We start from the raw sequence: 21,485 nt of genomic DNA on the forward strand, positions 1-21,485 counted from the left end.
TCTGTAATAAAATAAATCGTGTTTGTAATAATTTAATACAAGTACATAATGTGCTTCCACTATTAAAGAAAAATATTTTATGTCTGATATGATTGTAATATTATTATTATTAATATTCGTTAGCAAATTTATATATTTTAAAAAATAGGTGCTTTTTATTATCGATTAATTTATTAGTATGAATAAATAAAAGATTAAAAATCGGTGCAAAATATTTTTTTATTTTGTACTTTATGTTACACATTTGAACTTACAAATAAGATCACAAGATATTTCGTGTAAAGACAAGAGGAACTTCAAAGGTAAAACATACTCAATTTTTGGTACATTGCATGGCACCTCAAATATGTACAAACCCAATCGAACTGAACTTATACTTACTAAATATTTTAAAACAGCGGTGCCAAACCAGTTTAACACAATACCTAAACTAATTCGACACAGCTATATTACTAGACCCCATAGCAATGATGGAAGGAGTAAAGATAAATAAACGTCTCTGGCCTTCAATTGACATGACATTGTTGGTTAAGGTCTATATAATCTGTGAAATTAGTGAGTGGAAAAGTTTTGTATTAAAAAAGACAATAATCAAATGTTTGTAGTGCATAATACAGCAGAGCTATTAGCAAATCTCATGGAATATGGCAAGCTAATGTTTGTTTATGGTTACTCCTGCTACCATTGGATCATAGAACACCTCTTTAGTTAAGTTTAGAGATTGGATATAAGAGAATCAGCACAGAACTTTACATTTATCTATATTCAACAGTTATAATAAAATTTAAGTCAATCATTTATTTATTGAAATTTAAAAACTGACGCAGCTAAGTGTATTTGCAATCGAGTTTCAGTTATTGACTTTTGTTAATCCTAATATTATTAATATTTTTTTCAACGTTTAATTTATAAAAATTGGAGATAATTTATAATTATATCAAAATCTGAAACTTACGAACTACATTAAAATCGTTGACATTATAATATAATAAGAATTATCGTGATTATGTTGAAATCTTATATTTGTCGTAGACTATTAAGATATGTACAAATTGCTAATAAACGATATATTTTTATAACTAGGAGATCATACATTACGCATTCGTTTTGGACCCAGCATTTTGGAATATGCCAACAGATTGTTATTATTAATATATTTCATATAGTGATGCGAAATTTAATCCATAAGTAAGACGTCCACTATTATCCGATGATTTCGGGTTCAAACCCAGGCAGGCACCACTGAATTTTCATGTGCTTAATTTGTGTTTATAATTCATCTCGTGCTCGGCGGTGAAGGAAAACATCGTGAGGAAACCTGCATGTTTCTAATTTCAACGAAATTCATCCACATGTGTATTCCACCAACCCGCATTGGAGCAGCGTGGTGGAATATGCTCCAAACCTTCTCCTCAAAGGAAGAGGAGCGCTTAGCCCAGCAGTGCGAAATTTACAGGTTGTTAATGTAAGACGTCCACTGCTCTTAAAGTTATCGAGCTTATATTATCGAGTTTCATTCCGCCGAGTCTGAATTACAAACGATCCTTTCCGGGATTTGATACCGCGATATTCTTCGCAATTTTTTTAATGGACGCTGCTTATAACTTCTTTTATTTTTTAAACGTTTGCACAACCGTGGATATTCAACAAGGCATGCTATTTACGTTTATTTACTATTTTGGGTCAGAATAATTTACCATTCATACTTCGAACAATACTCACGCAGTGTTACAAGATTTGTGTTGTACTAACGACCATTACAATTTAAACGTTATTAAAATGTAATTAGACAAAGTTAAGTTTGTAATAGTCATAAGCGTAACTAACTACTCGTTGCTGGGCAAGTCATTTCACTATGCCTACGAGTGGATTTTTCCACCAGAAAGTTTTTGGTATTCTCGAATGTGGAATTACTGAGAGACCTATACTTCTGTCTAAATTCTTCTAGTAATAATAAATGAAATATATATAAAAACTAATAAAAAATCACATCATTATGCTATATTGTATTAAGATTCGAAGTCATCTTCATTTAGGCATTACGTATCTCGGCCTGGGTCAAAATGTTCTATATTATGGACGACAAGAGACTACAGCAAAAGACAGTAATGTCTTCTCTCAAGGGCTCGTTCCGATGGTAGTCAATGGTACAGTGGCGCCGTAGAGCTGCCGCTAGGCGTCGGCCTGCGGGTCGACGGTGACGGCGCGTCGCTCGCCGTTGTCCAGCGACACCACCATCTGGTACGGCACCTTGATCTGCAGCGGTACACGCAGCTTTGTGTTAGACGGAGCCTGGAAAAATATATTGATATAATTACTGTTTTGCACGTCCATTGTTTTGTATATGTGAGTCCGTGTGTCACAGTACAGTCAGGAAAACAAAAAAGGGCATACAGCCATTGTAACATTGCTATACAAATTACTAATCTTTAAAATTTAACTCATGCGGTATTTTTGCCTAACGTTTCAATTATGTAAGTATTCTTACATCTATACTAATATTATAAATGTGAAAGTGACTCTGTTTGTCTGTCTGTTGCTCTCTCACGCCCAAACCACTGGATCGAATTTAATAAAATTTGGTATGAAGCAAGTTTGAACTCCAAGAAAAAACAAAGGCTACTTTTTATGTCTAACACTTGACGCACACTCCTAAAACGTGAGCGAAGCCGCAGGCGACATCTAGTTTGTAATAAATAAATTAAAAAAAATATTGATTTGAATGATATTTCTATTTACCATAAATAAAAAATAAAAAAAAAATCTCAAAAAGAAAACCAATTTAATGGTTTTGTTTGAGTCAAGCTAGGCATAGTGAATAAGACAATCATAAACAGAGGATTAACAAATTTGATTGATAATTCAAAATGTTTGTGAAAATATGATTGAAATAGTCTTACATGTATAGTGATCTCGGGTTTAACGTCCTTCTTCGCTAACATGTCGATAGGGAACAGGTCAGGGATCTCCTTCTTGGGTCGCGGTTTCGTTTTGAACTTGGCGTGTACGATCATGTGTTTCTGGAGGTGATCCTTTCTATAAAAACCTGCAATATTTCACGCTATTTAAAATTTGCTCGTTTATTTGAAAAAAAAAATACAATGTTAGTTAGATAGGTTAGCTAGGCCTTTAAGGCTACGTAGTTGGGTCCTAGTAAAAATTATGTTACCCTTTCCACAGTCGGGACAGAAGAAGGACTTGATGCCGGTGTGTATGTGGAGGTGTATCTTGTAGTGGTCTTTCCTCTTGAAGGGCTTGGAGCAGAACTTGCAGACGAACACGCGTCGCGGAATCGGGATGTTCGCCTCCTCTTGGAGGTCATTTGTTTCATTAACCACTACCTGCAAACAAGTTCAAACTACAGTTAAGTATCTTCACAAATTTATAGTATCGTACCTACATAATCCTATTTTCACAAAGACGTCAAACTAGGTTGGCGGACCGTCAAATGGGCCAACCGATGGTAAGTGGACACTGGTGCCGTATGAAATTTTAAGTATTCCTTGAGCCACCAACCTTATGTCCCTTGTACTTGTGTACACTGGCTCACTCACACTTCAAATCGGAACATTTTGGGTGGTACCTACTCAGACGATCCTGCAGAACGTAATACGTCCAAGTGTCCACGTTAAATTATCATATTTATATTAAATATATAATGCAGTTTGTATTTTTTTGCTGACTGTACTCTTAGTCCTCTCACACACACTAAGAAAGATTGTAAACACGAGTGTCGCTCACTCAGACTAATGCACGCCGATTATATAACGCCATTTCCTCCCATCGTGATAGAACAATACTATAATAGAATATGATGCAAAGGGCGATAGATCAATGTATATAGGAAGACCATGGTCCCGGTGAGTGAATGATAAAAGTATATGTCCGAATCCAATCTGAACCGGTTACAACCAGTTACCTCAACGAATTCGATCGGGTTGTTTTCTTTCTTAGTGTCGTGCGGCGAGCTGAACTGCGCCTGCTCGTATTCGCCGTTCTCTGCGTAGTCTTGGCCCGACCACTGGCAACTATGGCTTTCGAACAGCGCGTTATCGGAGAAACCTGGAGAGAAGCATGAAAATTACTACTAACATACATATCGAATTTTATTTGGAAACTAATTGTGAACACTTCCGACGCAAATACGTTTAATCTCTGCCACGTGTTTCAATATTTAATAATGCATATTTGGACTCAAGTAAAAATCGAAGAAGGAATAAAGATGACCTTAAAAAAAGCTTAGATTTATATATTTACTTATTGTGCACTATAAGCGGTTCTTGATTAATATATATGTATTAATAATACACCACTTTTCAACTTAACCACTTCTATACTTTAATTTTACTTTTAAAGTTCCGACAATAGCCACGTCGACAATTATAACGCGATTTTTTCGCGAATCCATAATGAATATCATAGATTATTCAAGCCCTCGACCGATTGTATCGGGTCAATTCGATTTCAAATGTTGTTTGAACTAAGTGCCTGTAATAGTCCAACTGCTGGGCTGAGGAGGAGCTGAGTTTAGTCCTTTTGAGAAGGTTTGGAGCTTGTATCATCATGCCGCTTCAATACGGGTTGGCGGACACACATGTTGCATAATTTTATTCATGTAGGTGAACACAAATTTATAATAATAAACATAAACATAATCAGCCTGTAAATTTCCCACTGCTGGGCTAAGGCCTCCTCTCCGTTGAGGAGAAGGTATGGAGCATATTCCACCACGCTGCTCCAATGCGGGTTGGTGGAATACACATGTGGATGAATTTCGTTGAAATTAGAAACATGCAGTTTTCCTCACGATGTTTTCCTTCACCGCCGAGCACGAGATGAATTATAAACAAATTAAGCATATGAAAACTCAGTGGTGCCTGCCTGGGTATGAACCCGAAATCATCGGTTAAGATGCACGCGTTCTAACCACTGGGCCATCTCGGCTCAACACAAATTTAGCATATTCAGTAGTGCTTGCCTGGATTTGAACACGCAATCATTGGTTAAGGTGCACGCGTTCTAACCACTGCCAACTCGGCTCTTGATGTAGTTTATTTATTGAGATCCCTCTTTTGTTCGAAAGAGACGATACTCACCTTCATTACAAAGCGAACACCAGACGGTATTCGCCGCCGTCGTCTGCTTGAGATGAACATTGGCGTGTATTTTAAGATGCTGTTTTCTCTTAAACTTGCGGTGACAAACAGGACACTCGTGAGGGCGGTTCTCTGGAGATGGTTTCTTCCTCGGTACGAGTAGGGAGGGAGCCTCATTCTATTAAACAATGAAAAATATATACTTAAAAATTCAAATTATGAAACAAAAAGCAGATTAAGCTCGTAACATCATAGTAAAGCTACAATAGTGAAAATTATTTATAGAATTCCAATATAGTATGCAGACATGTACATACATTATATAATCTGATTTCTCATTAACAGCCTAGCTACACTTTATATGGACATACATAACGTTATAGTACTGGTGATATAGTTTTACTAAATTAAATTAAACTAATTTAGAAATAAATAATAAAAGTAATACGTACATGTTCAACTAACAGTTCATTATAAATTTATTATTGAAATAGCTTGGGTAGAATTAATATTATTCTCATCGAAGTTTTTTGTATGAAATATTATTTATTATTTTTTTTCACTTTTATTTTTCACTAATATTTTTTTTTGTTTGGACAACATCACATACATTACTCTGATCCCAATGTAAGTAGCTAAAGCACTTGTATGGAAAATCAGAAGTAACGACGGTACCACAAACACCCAGACACAATAGACTTAATTAACAAATACTTTTTTTTTTAATTTTTTTACATATACATACGTCCTAGTCAGTGGTTGTCAGCCAATGACTATACCAGTAGAAGAGATTTAAAAACTACATCACCGAATTTAGACACACCCTAAATACTAAATACATACATAAAAACACTTTAATGATCTAACAAATAAAAACGTTTTTGAAATTTAACTTTAATTATGAATAAATTATATCATTATTTAATGTTAAACTCACTTCTTAAAGCAAAACACATTTTAGAAAACTGTTCAACCGAACACAATCAACAAGTAATTCGTGTAAACTTAAGAGCATTTCGACTAAGTAACGTCAGAATTATTTTAATATGAACTAGTGTATAACGTTGTTCGAACTTTCCTCGAAGTGTTGGTAAGTTTACGGAGCTGGAATATATTATAAACACAAACTTTTGATATTGTAATATAAGCAAATATCTCAAATGTCCTGGAAAAATAATTTTGCAACTTTCTTGTCATTAGACGACCCTTAATAGCCGAGCCGAATTTAGGGCCTGGCATCCGGGGCTATAGCCTTGGGGGCTTATTTAATAAAAGGTATATTTATAATAAAAAATTAAAAAAAATATTTATAAGTAGTTAACAGAATTTAATTTGTTTTAATTATTCAAAATAATTAAGGGCCCTTTGTTGCCCCAGGGCCTCCAGACAATCAAATCCGGGCCTGATTAAAAGCGTTAAACCATAAGACCTTAAATAAAGCGGGAACCTCTAGTTATAGTGACTCGAGTGACTTGAATGATCTCTAGATATAGTACTTCGACGAGTGTCTTGTCTTAGCCTAGAGATTTTGTTTTCAAGTAAATATAATATAAAACTTACGAGCACTTCGATGTCTATCTGGTCCCCCAGGAGCGCCCGTAGCTGCATCACACCTTCGTTATTGGCTTCATGGGCTCGGAGGTGGACCAAGTTAACGTGAACCAACATCTGATCAGCCGTGTGAAATGCTGAAAAAGATTTTATAATTACAATGTGCGTAGAAGCATTTGTTTTTATTCATCGTTGTAATAAAACAAATAACGTTGCTTTAATTTTTTGTAGGTTTCATAAATGTACTATAAAGGATAGGTAACTGTCTAGAACATAATATATTTACATAACTATCCTTTGGGCATTATGATAGCATGCGCAAGCGATGCCATATCGCCCCTCCCCCCCGTACAAACGGTGTGGGTACCGCTGGTTTATTAATGAGTTTTCCGGCACTCGGCGCCGGTGAGTGCCACATAACCCCCCAAATGAAAACCGAAATTCCAGCGAAAGAAAGTCTATGTAGCTATAGTGAAGGCTCGCATGCGCAAAGCAGGCGCACTCTTCACTCCCATACTCCCATAGCTCGGTGGGGTGATGGGGCGATGGGGCGGTAATCCAACCCGACCGGAGCCAAATCAGACGCAGAAGGAAAGGCTTAACGTATTTTTTCGATGCTTCTTCTCAAAAGAAAATCCCCGTTCGAAGCCTCATCCGTGACATTAAATCGGGACCTCGAGATCTGTTATATAAGCAAGTTACTAAACCGAAAAGGTAAAAGGTGGAAAAGGATTCACTTTTGTTAAGATCCATTCTAGCTTACGATTCGTCTAATCCCAATTTCCAAGGTCAAACGGTATCGAAATTAATTAATCTCAAACAGACATCCCAACATTTATTTATACCATATTTTATATTCCTTTAATCAAAACCAAATCGACATTTTGCTATCGAATCCAGTATCAGTATGAGGGTCGAGGGGGGAGAGGTTGGGACGGTCGGTCGCTCGGGGCGCCAAAAAAAAAGGGGGCGGCACACAGAATTTATCTTTATTTCTTTTCAAAAAAAACTTAGCGGACCAAAAAAGGTCGCCAGAAATAACGAATTTACATTTGCATATATTCAGATATTGGCTTTAGGGATCTTTACATCAAGATATTTCTAGATTAAATGAAATTCTAATGATTCCGAGGGGGGATGACCTCAAATTCTCTTTGGTAGTAGCGGATTTGCAGTTAAAAGACCCGTCTAATAAATAATTCGAGCATAATCAGAGTCAAAGGCAAAGGCTTCCACTTGGAAATGCTTATCTCAACCACAAGCAAATATCTGTCACGCCATACTTCTCATCGGTCTAGGAATGTCTGACAGAATATGAGTTTTATACTTTTTCATTTTTATTATACCATGAAAAATTGTTAAGTGCGTTTCAGAACAAGATTCATTGAAATTTTAATTGTGATCATTGTTCTCAACTTTTATCTTTACTACTATAATACAGAGGTAAAATTTGTTTGTTTATACGTATGAGGTCAAATAGAAACCTAATGACCCTATTAAAAAAAAACACTAGTAGTAAGGGACAGTATTCCTGAGTGGAAAGTCAGGGTGGTTCACTAGTACACTTTATTACTAGTATTTTATGGTATCATTTTGTTCTTTCATCTTTATAACAGAACCCTTAAATACATTTTAAATTTATCAATTCTAAAATGATATTGATAATTACTATTTTACTATAACGACATTAAAATCAATCAAAGCAAGATTATACAGCAAAACATCAGTCAGACGTTACTGTCATGTTTCGAACATTTCAGATGTTAAATTAAACGGAAACTGAGTTTAAGTTTACAGTGGTTGCTTAACATGTAATTCAACGCTAAAACATGACAAAATACAAAAGTGCTTTTATTAGCCTTCTTGAATAAACCATATTTTGATTTTAAGATACTTCGCGTTTAGAAAAACATAAGATCGCTCATATAATGTAAAATTATCTTATACTAACCCGCTGTAATGTCATCATTTAAATCTTAGCACAAGTAGTGCTTAGAACAGTTCAGAAATCATTCTTCTAATACTTTATTATAAAATTTAGCTGTAATACGAGAAACATTGTAATCTGTTCATGTGCCATAGATCGATAATTAGATATGATAATTAGTCCGTCAGAATTGGGGGATACATTAGGGGGAACCGTTTTATAATACATAACATTTGGTTAAGTTATTTATAGGTTACCAATGAAAATACTAGTAACATGCAATATTGATTTCTGGGAGGCTGACACGACGTCATCGAAGTAAAATACGTTCACAGTTCACATTCGTGTCCTCTCTTGTGCAAAACACATTGTAAAATAAAATCAGATTCCTACCCTTAAGTTCTTTTAATTTTATGATACAAAATGAGTTAATTCTATAAGAACGTAACCGAAATACATCAATTTATGCTCATGTATGGCATAATATTATTCGAATGATATATGTTTAAATAAGAAAAAAAAAGTTATAAACAAATATCATAGTTAGTGAACTGAACCACTTTTTTATCATAGCTTGGAAGAAAATTGACTTCGCTAACATTAATCAGTTGAATAGTCATTCTAATTCTCGGCGACAAATGAACCAACTTTCTCAGATATTTTGTCATTTCAATAATGTTAAATAAGATGATTGTTTCTATTGTTGGTAAGTTATTTATTGATTTATTAACATGACGATTCAAAAGTGATTTTATGAGCCTATTTGAATAAAGAATATTTTGATTTATAGAACCAGCAAACACAAAGGGTGAAAAATTTCGACTCTATTCGTTTACTAGAACTAGTTTAATGTTTAGGTGCAACTGTTGACCAACTAACAAATAACTTAAATAAACACTTGTAAAATGTATACCGCATTACTCTAACGTCCAAGTGCTTAGATTGTAAACAATATAATTTAGAATAAGACTAGCGTCCCGCCCCGGCTTCGCACGGGTGCAATGCTGATAATATATAAAGACAATCTGTAGTATACGGAATTTCTTTATATACCTACAGCGTTCACATCATTTTTGTCAATAGACAGCACAAATATATCGCTATGGCTCTGCATTTTAAGTAATATCTTCTAAAATATCAATTTAAATTACACGCTGTAAAGGGTCGTATGGATCTATATTAAAAAGCACAATGTAAACCTTTAAGAATTATGCTGCATGGCTTAAAATCACATCGCAAATAAGCCATTCTCGTAAAAAGTAAAGATTAATATAATTATTGTGGGTTATTCCTAAGAGATAGTTTTAAAGATCTAAGCGTACACTGGTACAGAGAGAGAGGGCAGGAAGCGACTTTGTTTTATGCTATGTAATGAAGAGAATATAACACAAGTGTGGCATTCGTTCGCTTCAGCGTTTATATGAGAAACGATAGTACAGTGACGTTAGCCGTCAGTCCCCCTTCTAAAAATAAATTCAATACCAGAACCCTACAAACCCAGCCCGAGGCGTGTCCCCTCCATTCCCCCTCGTAACCCATGGGGATCACAGAGTAGGGAAGGGACCAACGAAGGTCGCTAGATATTGAAGCTCAACTAAACACTGACGATAACTTTACCGACTTCGAAGAATGTGTGTGCGTATTCCAATTTAATTATGTCATAGTATTACGATTCCATTCGTCAATAATTATACAATATGTAAGGGAATTAATATTACCATAATACTTCAAACTATTCAGTGCATTATAAAGACAAGTGGTATATTTTAAGTGATCGAACAATTATAGTCGAAGGGTAATAAAAAAGGGACGAGGGGTTGAAAAGTAAAAAAAAATTACCCGACCCAAAGTACTAGGAAATATAATAGAATTCAAGACGAGATAGGATAAAAAAAACCGTTTTTTGTTGTATTTTTTTTATAGAATTTCTTTTCCAAATAAGACCTTACCCCCAGGTAAACGAGTCGAGGTCGGTAGTTTTTTATATTTAAAAATACCCCTACTTTATTCATTTCAAGGTTATAGTGATATTTGTAAATTGTGGCCTTTACAACATATTTTTTACTTTAAAATATATATATATATACAATAGAAGTTTTAGGGGTTGGTTGTCGGTGTTAGATTAGTCATAAATATTGTGTCATTCCTTGGACTTTAAACTTGCATACCGAATTACATCAAATTCGGTTCATTGGTTTGAGCGTGAAAATGCAAGATGCAGACAGACATAATTACTTTTGCGTTTATAACATTAGTACAGTTGTTTAAAAATTTAAAGAACAAGGTAAAAAAAAATAGCGATAGAATCATAATCAACTTTTAGGGTATATAAATAGTTTAAATATTTTGCTAGTTAGTTGAAATATATATATATGTATTTCTAAGTGAACATACGGCTTTACCCGCGCGTTCTACCTCCCTTAGGGGTGGAGTTTCGTAAAATCCGTTCTAAGCGGATGTCTACACCATGTAATGTACCTATCTGCCTAAATTTCAAGTTTGTAGCTGTTTTAGTTTCTGAGATTTCGTGATTGATCAGTGATTTATATTTCGCTTTTATATATATATAGATATAGCTATTTTAAACTGGATAAAATTGATATTATTTTCATGGTTTAATGTTTTGCCCTTTAAATGAAACCATTGAAAGGTGTATTAATGCACCTTTCAATAGTGGTAAGTGGCATGGTAAAATTTGCTTGTTTGTATGGGGAGGGGGGGGGGTAACCTCCTCAATAAATAATGATGCAATTTAAAAAAAATAATTGACCGATAGAAAGCTACATTTCTGAGTACTAAAGTAATATTTATTCAGTTGAATAACTGACGAATTTCTTGGCCAAAAATCGAACTGTTGATTTTGAAACTAATTTCCCTAATGTATTATTGCCCCAGCGTAAAGTTTCGTTAACCTATATAAATGAAAATTAATGTATATCGGTCCTATCCGTTCCTAAATCATTATTTCGATTGTGATGAAACTTTGTCGAGTTGTTTCGTGCGAGAAGATTAAAAAAAAAAAAGGATTCTGACGTTTGTCATTCAAAATCAACTTTCTACGTAAACCATTATTATACTCTTTCATAAATTCTGAGTATTAGTAAGTGAATGTTTATATAGTTGAGTTGAATTTTTATTTAGCTTCACTATGAACTAACAGCTGTAAGTGTACCGCTGCCCCTTTTTTGAGGACAAGGTTTAGAGACTGTTTCACCACGCCGCTCGTATACGGTACACATGTAGAACACGCTATATAAAACATATCGCTATTCAAACAAGTATCTATACGATGTTTTCCCTTTACCGCCCAATACAATATTAATTATAACCATGAATAATGACATATTTTCCCGGTGGTTAGGGTTTCGGAACCAGCAATCTTCGATTATAAATCTTGTGGTCTAGCCACTGAGCCACCTCGGCTCCGGTACCTGCTATTATCAGTAGGTCACATCTTGCAACTGAATTTTAAACAAGTTCCACCTGAGTGATTGCGCTAGAATTTTACGCACCTATAGTACTGTTGGCGAGTACATGAGAGACAACCTATCATACTTAACACTGTAATTTGTTAAAAATGGCTGCCAATATATATTTTTTTTTTATTCATATTTTATTCAAAATTGACGATATCTTAGAAGTTTTAGCGCACAACAAAACACACGATTTTTTCGCGCTAGCATTAATTATTTTTTGTTTTTTTTTATACATTTCGTTGCTTCCTGTTTGGTATTTATTTAATTATCATTTATATAATATGATAATATTAAAAATAACTACATCATTACTCCTTTTTTCAGAACACAACCCAAATTCAAAGAAAGTTTTTTTCTCATATGTTATAAATAATTGAACCGTTGAAGCTACAATGGCTTAACGGTAAAAGGGTCGAAGCGGGTTCGAAAGGGTCTTGGGATATCCACCCCCCTTTTGTACGACCCCTTCTTACTACATGAGCTTAGAAGGGTAGCTTTGAACATATATATTTTATTATAAAAAGGGCCTAAGAATGAAGGTTAAATTTTTTCTGTCACATTTTGCAAACAAAATTATAGATGAACTCGTTTTGATCTTGTTGAAAAATATTATAATTAGCACCACTATAAAATATCTTACTTTTTAATTTTTAAATTAATCCAAAATTTTATACAGCAGGCAGGAAAAGGGACCGTTCGGTGGTAATTAGCTAAATAATCACCTCGAACAAGGCATGTACACCGTCCTGCCACCAATCAAGGGACCGAGAAATATTTCCAATGAAAGAAACAGTACGAATAAACAAACTTTAAATTTATATAATCATGCAATTTGCTAATAACTCTATTGTATAAGCACTACAAATAGTTATTTTAATACAAAACTAGTACATTCGACCGCCTCATTGGTCTACTGGTTTATAAGATCGCAGATCCCGAGGGTTCAAGGATAACAGCCCGGAGACTGCAAGTTGGAAGTGTGTACACTTCCATGCCTCGGCAAGCACGTGAGTCCCGCGCCTGAACTCTTTTCGGTCGTATCGGATTTGCCGTCACATTGGATAATGAGAGTGAGGCAATAGAGAGTGCATAATTTTGCACTCTGATATGTCCTTAGATTGCTGGCCAACATTAGCTGCCGTGGCCGAAATCGGTCAGGACGACATCACAGCACTATTCCTCTTATATAATTATATACACTTTAATTATACTTTCAGAATTCCAAAAACAACTTCGCCGACACTCAAAACTCTGGACCAATCAATCGCGTCAAATCAATATCAAATTTGTTTATATGTCTTTACACCTCCTGGTTGAAATAAGATGTAGGATTCATTGTGCTTATAACACTGACCGACTCACCATTCAAACTGGAATACTATAATACAAAGTAATGGTGTCCCCCGGTAGTAACTCATAAGCGGGTACACGAGAATCTAACCATTATTTATTTACAAGATTGAAAATTGAGTATAATAGATAGAAAGAAATTTTTATTTAGGAATGTTTTTATAATAGATCTTTACATTCTAAAAAAGACTATTTAAATAGATTATTTTATTTAGTGCACTAATATATTATGTTTATAAGGAAAATACATATTTCTAAGGTATCACTAATATGTTTATATACATGTATCCTTATTAAATAAGCGGAATGTCTGCGTCTGTATAACGACAGTGGTTGCGTCTAAGACCGAAATATCGCGCTTCACTGACATTAGAAAAAATACACAAGCGTATTTTGCGGTACGGTTTTAAATTTATTTTATAATAATAGTCTGAGACAATTAATTAAAAATATATTACATGCCGGGAAAACATCCTTATAAGGGTATTTTTACTTCAAAATGTATTGGGTATAATTTCCGTTTGGTCCCTAACAAAAAAATTACTTTTCCGAGTCGTTTCTTAAATTACGGAGCTCTGGTTCAAACTGAAAACCTCCTTTTTTGAAACCGACTAAAAATTGTTCTTAGCTTGTCAAAATGTAAACTCATACTTGTACTAATAAAATAAATACGAAAGTAACTCTGTCTGTCTGTCTGTGACGTTCATACGGCTAAACCAATGACCCGAATTTGATAAAATTTGTTACGAAGGAAGCTTGAAACCCAAAGAAGGACATATCTTACATCTGACGATCAATTCCTAAAACGCAAACAAAGCCGCTGGCGACAACTAGCCTGTTTTGAAATAATGATGATCAAAAGAAACATAAAATAATTGGAATAGTATTATATTTAAGGAGACTTTTATTAGTCTTTGTGTAATTGTAATTCGAAAATGAGTTGTATTATTTTAAAGAATCGAAATGGAAATATGATTAACTATCAACTTAAAACGTAAAATTAATATCCAACATGGAATTAAACCCAGTAGAGTAGATACGTGAAAATATGAGGCGTTGGTATTTCTAGAAGGATAGGTCGATATCTAGGCCGTGTGGGGCGGTCAAGGGGACGGGATCAACCTGCCTGCGAGTACGAACTTTATGTATTCAATGTTACATGACATTCATGTCTTTAATGTACATATTTAAAATATTATTTTCGAAGAATCGGTATTTAGTATACATAGATGTTGCGGGTGTCTTTATTTAGCCATTCAATTTAACGGACTAGCCTTTTGCGGCACATTTCTATCAGCGGCCTAACAAAAACTCAATTGATATTTAGTACATTTTAGTCTAACTAGTACAAACATTTTTATTTTTAGAAGAGACTAAAGCAAATTACATTGAACGGAAGAAAGTCAGCCCGCTGGTTGAACTCAGTCGTTTATTAAAATAGGCTCTTCATATTGTTTACGTACAATACGTACACATTACATATTCAACATATCATTTTACGTGTTTACGTACTGTTAACGTACAATAGGCAAGTCGCAAGTCGGGTAATTATTTACAAAAGTAAATAATTATCCGACTTCCGACTTGCCCGTTTTACTTTAACAGGTTCCCTGTCCAAATAGCCGACACAATAATTAAACAATAACCATGAATCATTATTCATGTTGTACAGGACAAGGAAAGGGTTAAAGGTACAAAAACCTTCACGCAACTGGTTTTATTAATAATTTTAATATTTTAATTATTAATTTTAATGTCTTAACTTTTTAATTTCTCGTCCGAAATCTCAACAATAATCAAAAGTAGATAAAAATTATATGAACTAATCTGTAAAGCGTTAAGCATAAACATCAACAAGCATACTCGTATAATAACGGAGAACCGAGTTATTGCTTAAAATCCCTTTTTAAAGATGGCGAAGAAAGTTAACAGAAAATGTTATCAATTGTAAGTTAAGCTGTGATAGGCTTCCCTTATGTAATATCAAAAATCTGCCGTTTCGCATGCATTTTTGCGTCAATTTTCCAAAGTAATGAATGACTTGGTCGACTGTCGCGTGTACTGAGTCGTACCCTATTTTATCAATGTATTCCTGTTCCGTCACATCATCTCCGTTAAACGTTCAGAATTGTTTCCAAACGCATATTTAATTATACACATTAATTCTCGTGCAATGCCAACCGCATGTATGGTTAGCTGTTTTAGTTATTGTGCATTTGTATACTTAACTCTGCATTTGTTTAAATCTTAGCTATTTCACACTGTAAAAACTGAAAGTTAAATATATATAAATATTAATTATATAAGTATTATTTTATATAATTTTCTAATTTCAGTTTTGACTTATTTGATGTAAAAACTTCTAAAAGTATGTTAATAAATATTTACTAAACTGTTTTCAGTCTATCAGTAGCTACCCCAGTTTCTAGAGAAAGAGGAAATAGTCACGTGACTTGTCCTAATTAGCTCATTTATGGCGTAATTTCTTAATGCGTTTTAATGTCAGTCATCATAAAATACTGTCCATAAAATTCTCTAACAATGACCCTTGTGGTACACCATTTGCTTAATCACTAATAAAATCATAGAAGATGTGATTCATTAATTTATAGGCATTGTTTTATTGTATTTTATGACTTTATGTAACTGATAGAGAAAGAAGAAATAATCTGTTTGAGAGTATACATATTTGAAGCTATATCAATGGATGGTTCAATCAAAGGCTATCCATAAAACCATAAATAAAAATGTTTTGTAACAATATAACATATATAGGTACATAAATATAAACCTAATATAACCTGGTATTCAAAAATTACCACATAAATTCTCCGTTTTTGTTCTCCTTTTTTTTAATTCAATTTGTAGTGATTTATAATGAGTGTTTTAGTTTATAAGACAAATCAAGAGAGTTCGATTTAATCTATTGAGTAATCTAAATGTTCTTAGCAAGTTTTGGAATTGAAGTAACTATCAGCCATATAATATTGATAACTTATTAAATGAGAAGACATTTTATAATCATACTAATTTAACAGAACAGTTTATCACTTATTAACAATGCCTTTGTAAATAATATAATATGATGCTTGAAGATCTTGCACTGTCTATTGTTTCGGTGTTAATAAACATTAAGAAAATTTATAGAGGTTATAATTATAACAAATGAGAAATCAACTTAGGAGACAGAGAGTTCAAAGACAGTGTAATTGCACTGTAAGTACAATACTTGCAATCTCGTCGTGCAATAAATTATAAATAAATAATTTCGTACATTTTATACACGTTATATGACATTTCATAAATTGCAAAATCATCCTTATTACAAAATTGGTGACGGTGGCCTTGTTCGTGTGTCGCTTGCATTCCGGTTTATATGCAACATTTACGCTCCGTTACAACCATTATGGTATAAAAATAACTGTTTTTTTTTTGTCATTGTTTACCAGCTTTGTGACACATATCCTAAATAAAGATACTGTAATTATGATGTAGTTTTTAGAACCAGTAGCTTATATATATTTTAGTTAAAAATGGGATTATACTCCCAATAAAGAGCTACTTTAATATAAAACTATGACAAATTCCGAAAAGAAATACCCTGACCTGAGAAGAAACCTCGAAAGTTGTAAAATTTTTACAATTTTCGATAAAAGTAAATATAATATATATTTTACTTTCTTTGATATTTGTTATACATACTTTAAGTTAAACTTTTATTTGTAATGTCTATGAAAATTTTGTTCGTAATATTCGCAAGATTGTTCGTGAGATTTATTATTTCCTTATTAATTTATATTTATAATTGATAACACAAGAATTTCAAAAGTGAATTTTTATATAACTACTATTTTCCAACTACGGCTTCACCCGAGTGTGAAGGGGGAGCGCAGGTGGTAGGTACCCTACATCCTTTTCTGTATCCCTGACAATGTGTATACAATAATTCACGTGACGTGAAAACGTAACAAACAAATTAACTTTCGTATTCATAATATAAGCTAGAATTTATTATAATACAAAATGATATTCCTAACATTTGAAAGACATTCGTTTCATAAAAGTATTGAATCGTGTCTTGTGACGTTCGAGTAATGAATTGTTACTTTTAATAACACTTCTAACATCTTGTAATTAATCAGTAACATTTTGCGTTGTTGTCCTTGCTTATTACGGACCGTATACCGGTTATTTGTAATAGGACTTGAATGGCTGCGGTCGTTTGGGGGGGAAAGGGTGGGGGAGGTTTGGTGGAACAGAGATAAGAAACACGTGAACATGTAGCTGATAATATATTTTATACAGCCATCTGTTATTGTAGTTTAAAGATTTAAAGTAGTTGTGGTAACAATACTCTTTTCATCGTTCCTCATTTGTTTCTTTGTCATTTGTTTCGTTGTATTTTAAACAAAATCGAAATTTCTTTACAATAATTCGTCGCTGGACTTATACGAGTGTACGAGGTCAATATAAATCGAGTACAGAATAAGTCCGAACCTTTAGCCATATTACGCAGTTATTTCATTTTTACATCAGACATTGTGATTCTGATTTTACGAATTGTGATATTTATTACAACCCTTAAATTCTAACCCTTCGACAAAAAGTCAGTCATTTTTAAACGTTAATATAAATATAATTATTTGACTTCTATTATATATGTGTACAACTAGTACATATATATATGTTAGGGGGAAGGCAGGTGTTAGGTAACTTGTCCTTTTCTGAAACCGCGTCGGCTGAAATAGCGTATATGCAAATTTAAGATGATCGTTTTAGTGTTTAAGACGTGAAAGCTTAACAAATAAATAAACCAAATAATTTTACCAACTATAATATTATTAAGTATAGCAGGATCACAAGATAATACATTGATGAAATAATTTTGCCTAGAAGAGCTGCATAACAATAAACGTGCGTTTAACGCGAGTGAACAACTGGTATGATGTCAGTTACACTACTCGTTCAATTATATTGACCTACTGAATTTCGGCTCGATATTTGGCAGACCCGTATCTTCCGAAGGTATCAGTAACAGCTTAAAACCGGCTTTGCGACATCTAATTCCTGAGGTAGTTTGCGGTTGTCAGTGGCCACATAAATCATATATTCTAACCATATAAGACATAAATTTGTCAGTTATATTACATAACATTCGTTAAAAATTCATTTTCTGAGAATTTCGCCGACTAAGGTTGAGAAGGATTGGAAGTAATCCGCATGAGGTACTGGAGATGTCTATTTTAGAGACTCCTGTTTTAAATTATTAAAAAAAAGCATTCGTTGATTTCCATCCAGGATAAATAATAATTCTATTGTATTTAATTACCCTTGAACTTAAAGTAATAAAGAGTAGACTAACTACTGAGTTTCTTGCCGATTATCGCAATAAAATTAATTTCACTCAGCATTCCGAACCGGTGGTAACTTTCAATGTAAATTAATGTTATAAAATCAGCCACAAATGAATAAAGTATTTTGTTTTTTTTTTTGTTTTAATTTACAAAATTCAACTCACATGTTATGCCCTCTCAAGAAAGCTGCAGCGATAAGAAAAGCTAGATTTTAGTTATAAGACTTACATGTTTGGTCGAGATATTTCTAGTACTACCATTTAATGTTTACGGGTTATATGAATATTAACTCCCACGAGAGGAGTGCAAGGGCATTAAAGGTACGCACGTAGATATATGTCAAGGCCGTGGAACATAATGTAGTTTAAATGAGGTTAGTTTTATATTTCAAGACCTTGTTATTTTACAAAAAATTACGTATGAGAAAGTTCGAGAATCAAACAACACAGTGAAATATATTATCATGGCATTTAAAAAAAGATAAAATTATTATAATGATTACAATCATAAAATTCCAGCAACTTGGATAGAAAATTTGGATAGTGGGGTATATCACAGTCCTTATCCGATGTAAGCTATGAAAGCCAAAATGTTGCCAATTTGCGATTAATGCCAAAATACAATTCACAAAAAGAAAAAGGACCAAAAACATAATTTTATTCTATTATAATAGTAATATTTTTCTATTGTATTAAAAGGAAAGAAGAGATGTTTATTGACCGAATACATAGATTAGTATCATAGACTTACGATACATACGAGAATCATATTACCTAAATGAAATGCTTAAATTTAATGTGAATAAATAAAATTTATTTTATTTTATTTATCAGTAGCAAGTTATAACGTTGCAAACGAATAAAATATAAGCGAATAATTTTATGTTATACGGATTACGAAGCTACAGCAAGCAAGACCACGCCAAAACATAAACGTCTACAATGTAAAAGGATTAAAGTCACATCAATTCAGTTCACTCTCGACCTGTTTATCGTATTAAAAAAAAACTTTACCTTATTTCATTTTTCGATTTTTGTTACCTTTACTTCCAGTAAAGTCTGACTTTAAAAATAAAAATGTAAATTGTTTATATAGGCGATTCTGGTACTTATAAATATACTCCTCAAACATACATCTTGTCAAAATTGAAACTTCCCAACTGTCAAGCTTATATTGCGAAAATCCATCACCGATGGTATGAGAATTGGGAGGCATGGAGGTATTAATATTCAATACGCCCCCTTTTTTATCCACGCATTCAATATATTTAAAATTTGAAAGGTACTATATACCTTTAGAATGTATTTTCGGAATAAAAAAATATATACATATACTTGTAGGCATATACATGTATACATAATAGCCGACTTATGATTAAATAGGGATATTTCTATCTCTGTACCCTCCTAGAACTTAACTTCTGCTAACTGCCTACTTCCATGCTCTTGTCCGCTATTTTAAAACCCATATGTATACTAATAAAGGAGTCGGTTTTTTTTGTAAACTGCCAAAATCTACCATACTTATATATATTAAACTTGAAGATGCAATGCGTCTTAGAGAAAAAATTATAATAATAGTATCTAAGCTGCGCGTCGAAGTTTAAATATATACTATATATGTAACGAGCGAAATAAATAGTAGGGGAGACCCAGAGCGGATTTTGGAATTTACTCGAGCGCGGTAAACGAACACAAGGGGGGGATTCTTCGCATCCTGTAGAGTACCTCCACCGTATATAAGAACTTCATATAGGAGTATGTGTCTAGAACAGGCCATTGGAGTAGTAAAAATCGATCGTCAGAAATATTCGCAGTAGCAATGCGATATAGCATGTAAAATCGTGCATAAATTTAACTGGAGTAAAGCATGTATTCCCCACTCCAAGCCTATTCATTTTCCGAGAGTGATATACTCTCTCGCACTGCTAACCTGTGCAGTTGGCAACACTGATGGTTGAATTGGAAGGATGGTTGAGTTGAATTGGAGTGGAGTTACAAAAAAAAAAACATCGTAATGATGATCGATTTTTTTCAAACACGTAATATTTATCCTAAACTTACAAATATTAATATTATTCCCTAAAATTTTGTGAACTTTACTGTTACGCACTTTACTCCGGGCATTCTCCTGATACTTCAACATGATTTTTTAATATATTACGCCAATGAGTGAATGAATGACCTATATCGCTTTAATAAACTATTTTTAAATAAAGCTACATTTTATTTTCATATTTTTCTAAATGGACTAAATTTTTAAATATCTACATCAATTTTCGTGCTTTCATTTGCAACAATTGGTTATTGAAAAAAAAGAAATAGGTCAACCGTCTGTATAAAAATCTGACTCGCTCGAGTATTTCAACCTGGCAATATTTTTTGGCATTTTTAAAAATTAGCCACGACGATACGATGATTAGCGTCACCTCCGAATAGTCAGTCTTTTGAATTTGGGAGCATTTTACGGTTCACTTAACATTCCTGACGCGCCATGATTTTATTTTTTCCATTTTCATCTCTTCCTTACGGGCAGCCCCAAGTAGGTAGATTAGCATACCTTTATTATCACGGGCCGGTTGAGGTACTTAAACAATCAATATTTGACATGCTCATTATTTAGCTCAGTATTTTCATGCATGTAATTGTTTTTTACATTTTAAAACTAGTACATGGTCCATCTACCGTTAGTATAGTTTCATTACCGTTATATAGTATAAAGTATCATCTAA

At 33.4% G+C, this 21,485-nt stretch overlaps 1 protein-coding gene across 4 annotated transcripts in view; it reads right to left on the reverse strand.

The window, feature by feature from the left end:
* Positions 1 to 1,669: 1,669 nt before the first annotated feature.
* Positions 1,670 to 21,485, reverse strand: part of LOC113396977 (zinc finger protein 484-like) — a 28,878-nt gene continuing 9,062 nt past the window's right edge. For 3 of the 4 annotated variants that reach the window (XM_026635093.2, XM_064215829.1, XM_026635092.2), the window contains exons 6-11: positions 6,657 to 6,784; positions 5,097 to 5,274; positions 3,920 to 4,062; positions 3,170 to 3,341; positions 2,901 to 3,046; positions 1,670 to 2,292 (exon numbers count right to left, since the gene is read on the reverse strand). In XM_026635093.2, the coding sequence (XP_026490878.2) occupies positions 2,173 to 2,292; positions 2,901 to 3,046; positions 3,170 to 3,341; positions 3,920 to 4,062; positions 5,097 to 5,274; positions 6,657 to 6,784 (887 nt within the window). In that variant the 3' untranslated portion in view covers positions 1,670 to 2,172. The remainder of the gene's footprint in view (positions 2,293 to 2,900; positions 3,047 to 3,169; positions 3,342 to 3,919; positions 4,063 to 5,096; positions 5,275 to 6,656; positions 6,785 to 21,485) is intronic. The other variant, XM_026635091.2, reaches the window with a different exon arrangement.

The sequence above is a fragment of the Vanessa tameamea genome, chromosome 9, assembly GCF_037043105.1.
Source record: "Vanessa tameamea isolate UH-Manoa-2023 chromosome 9, ilVanTame1 primary haplotype, whole genome shotgun sequence".
Taxonomy (NCBI): domain Eukaryota; kingdom Metazoa; phylum Arthropoda; class Insecta; order Lepidoptera; family Nymphalidae; genus Vanessa; species Vanessa tameamea.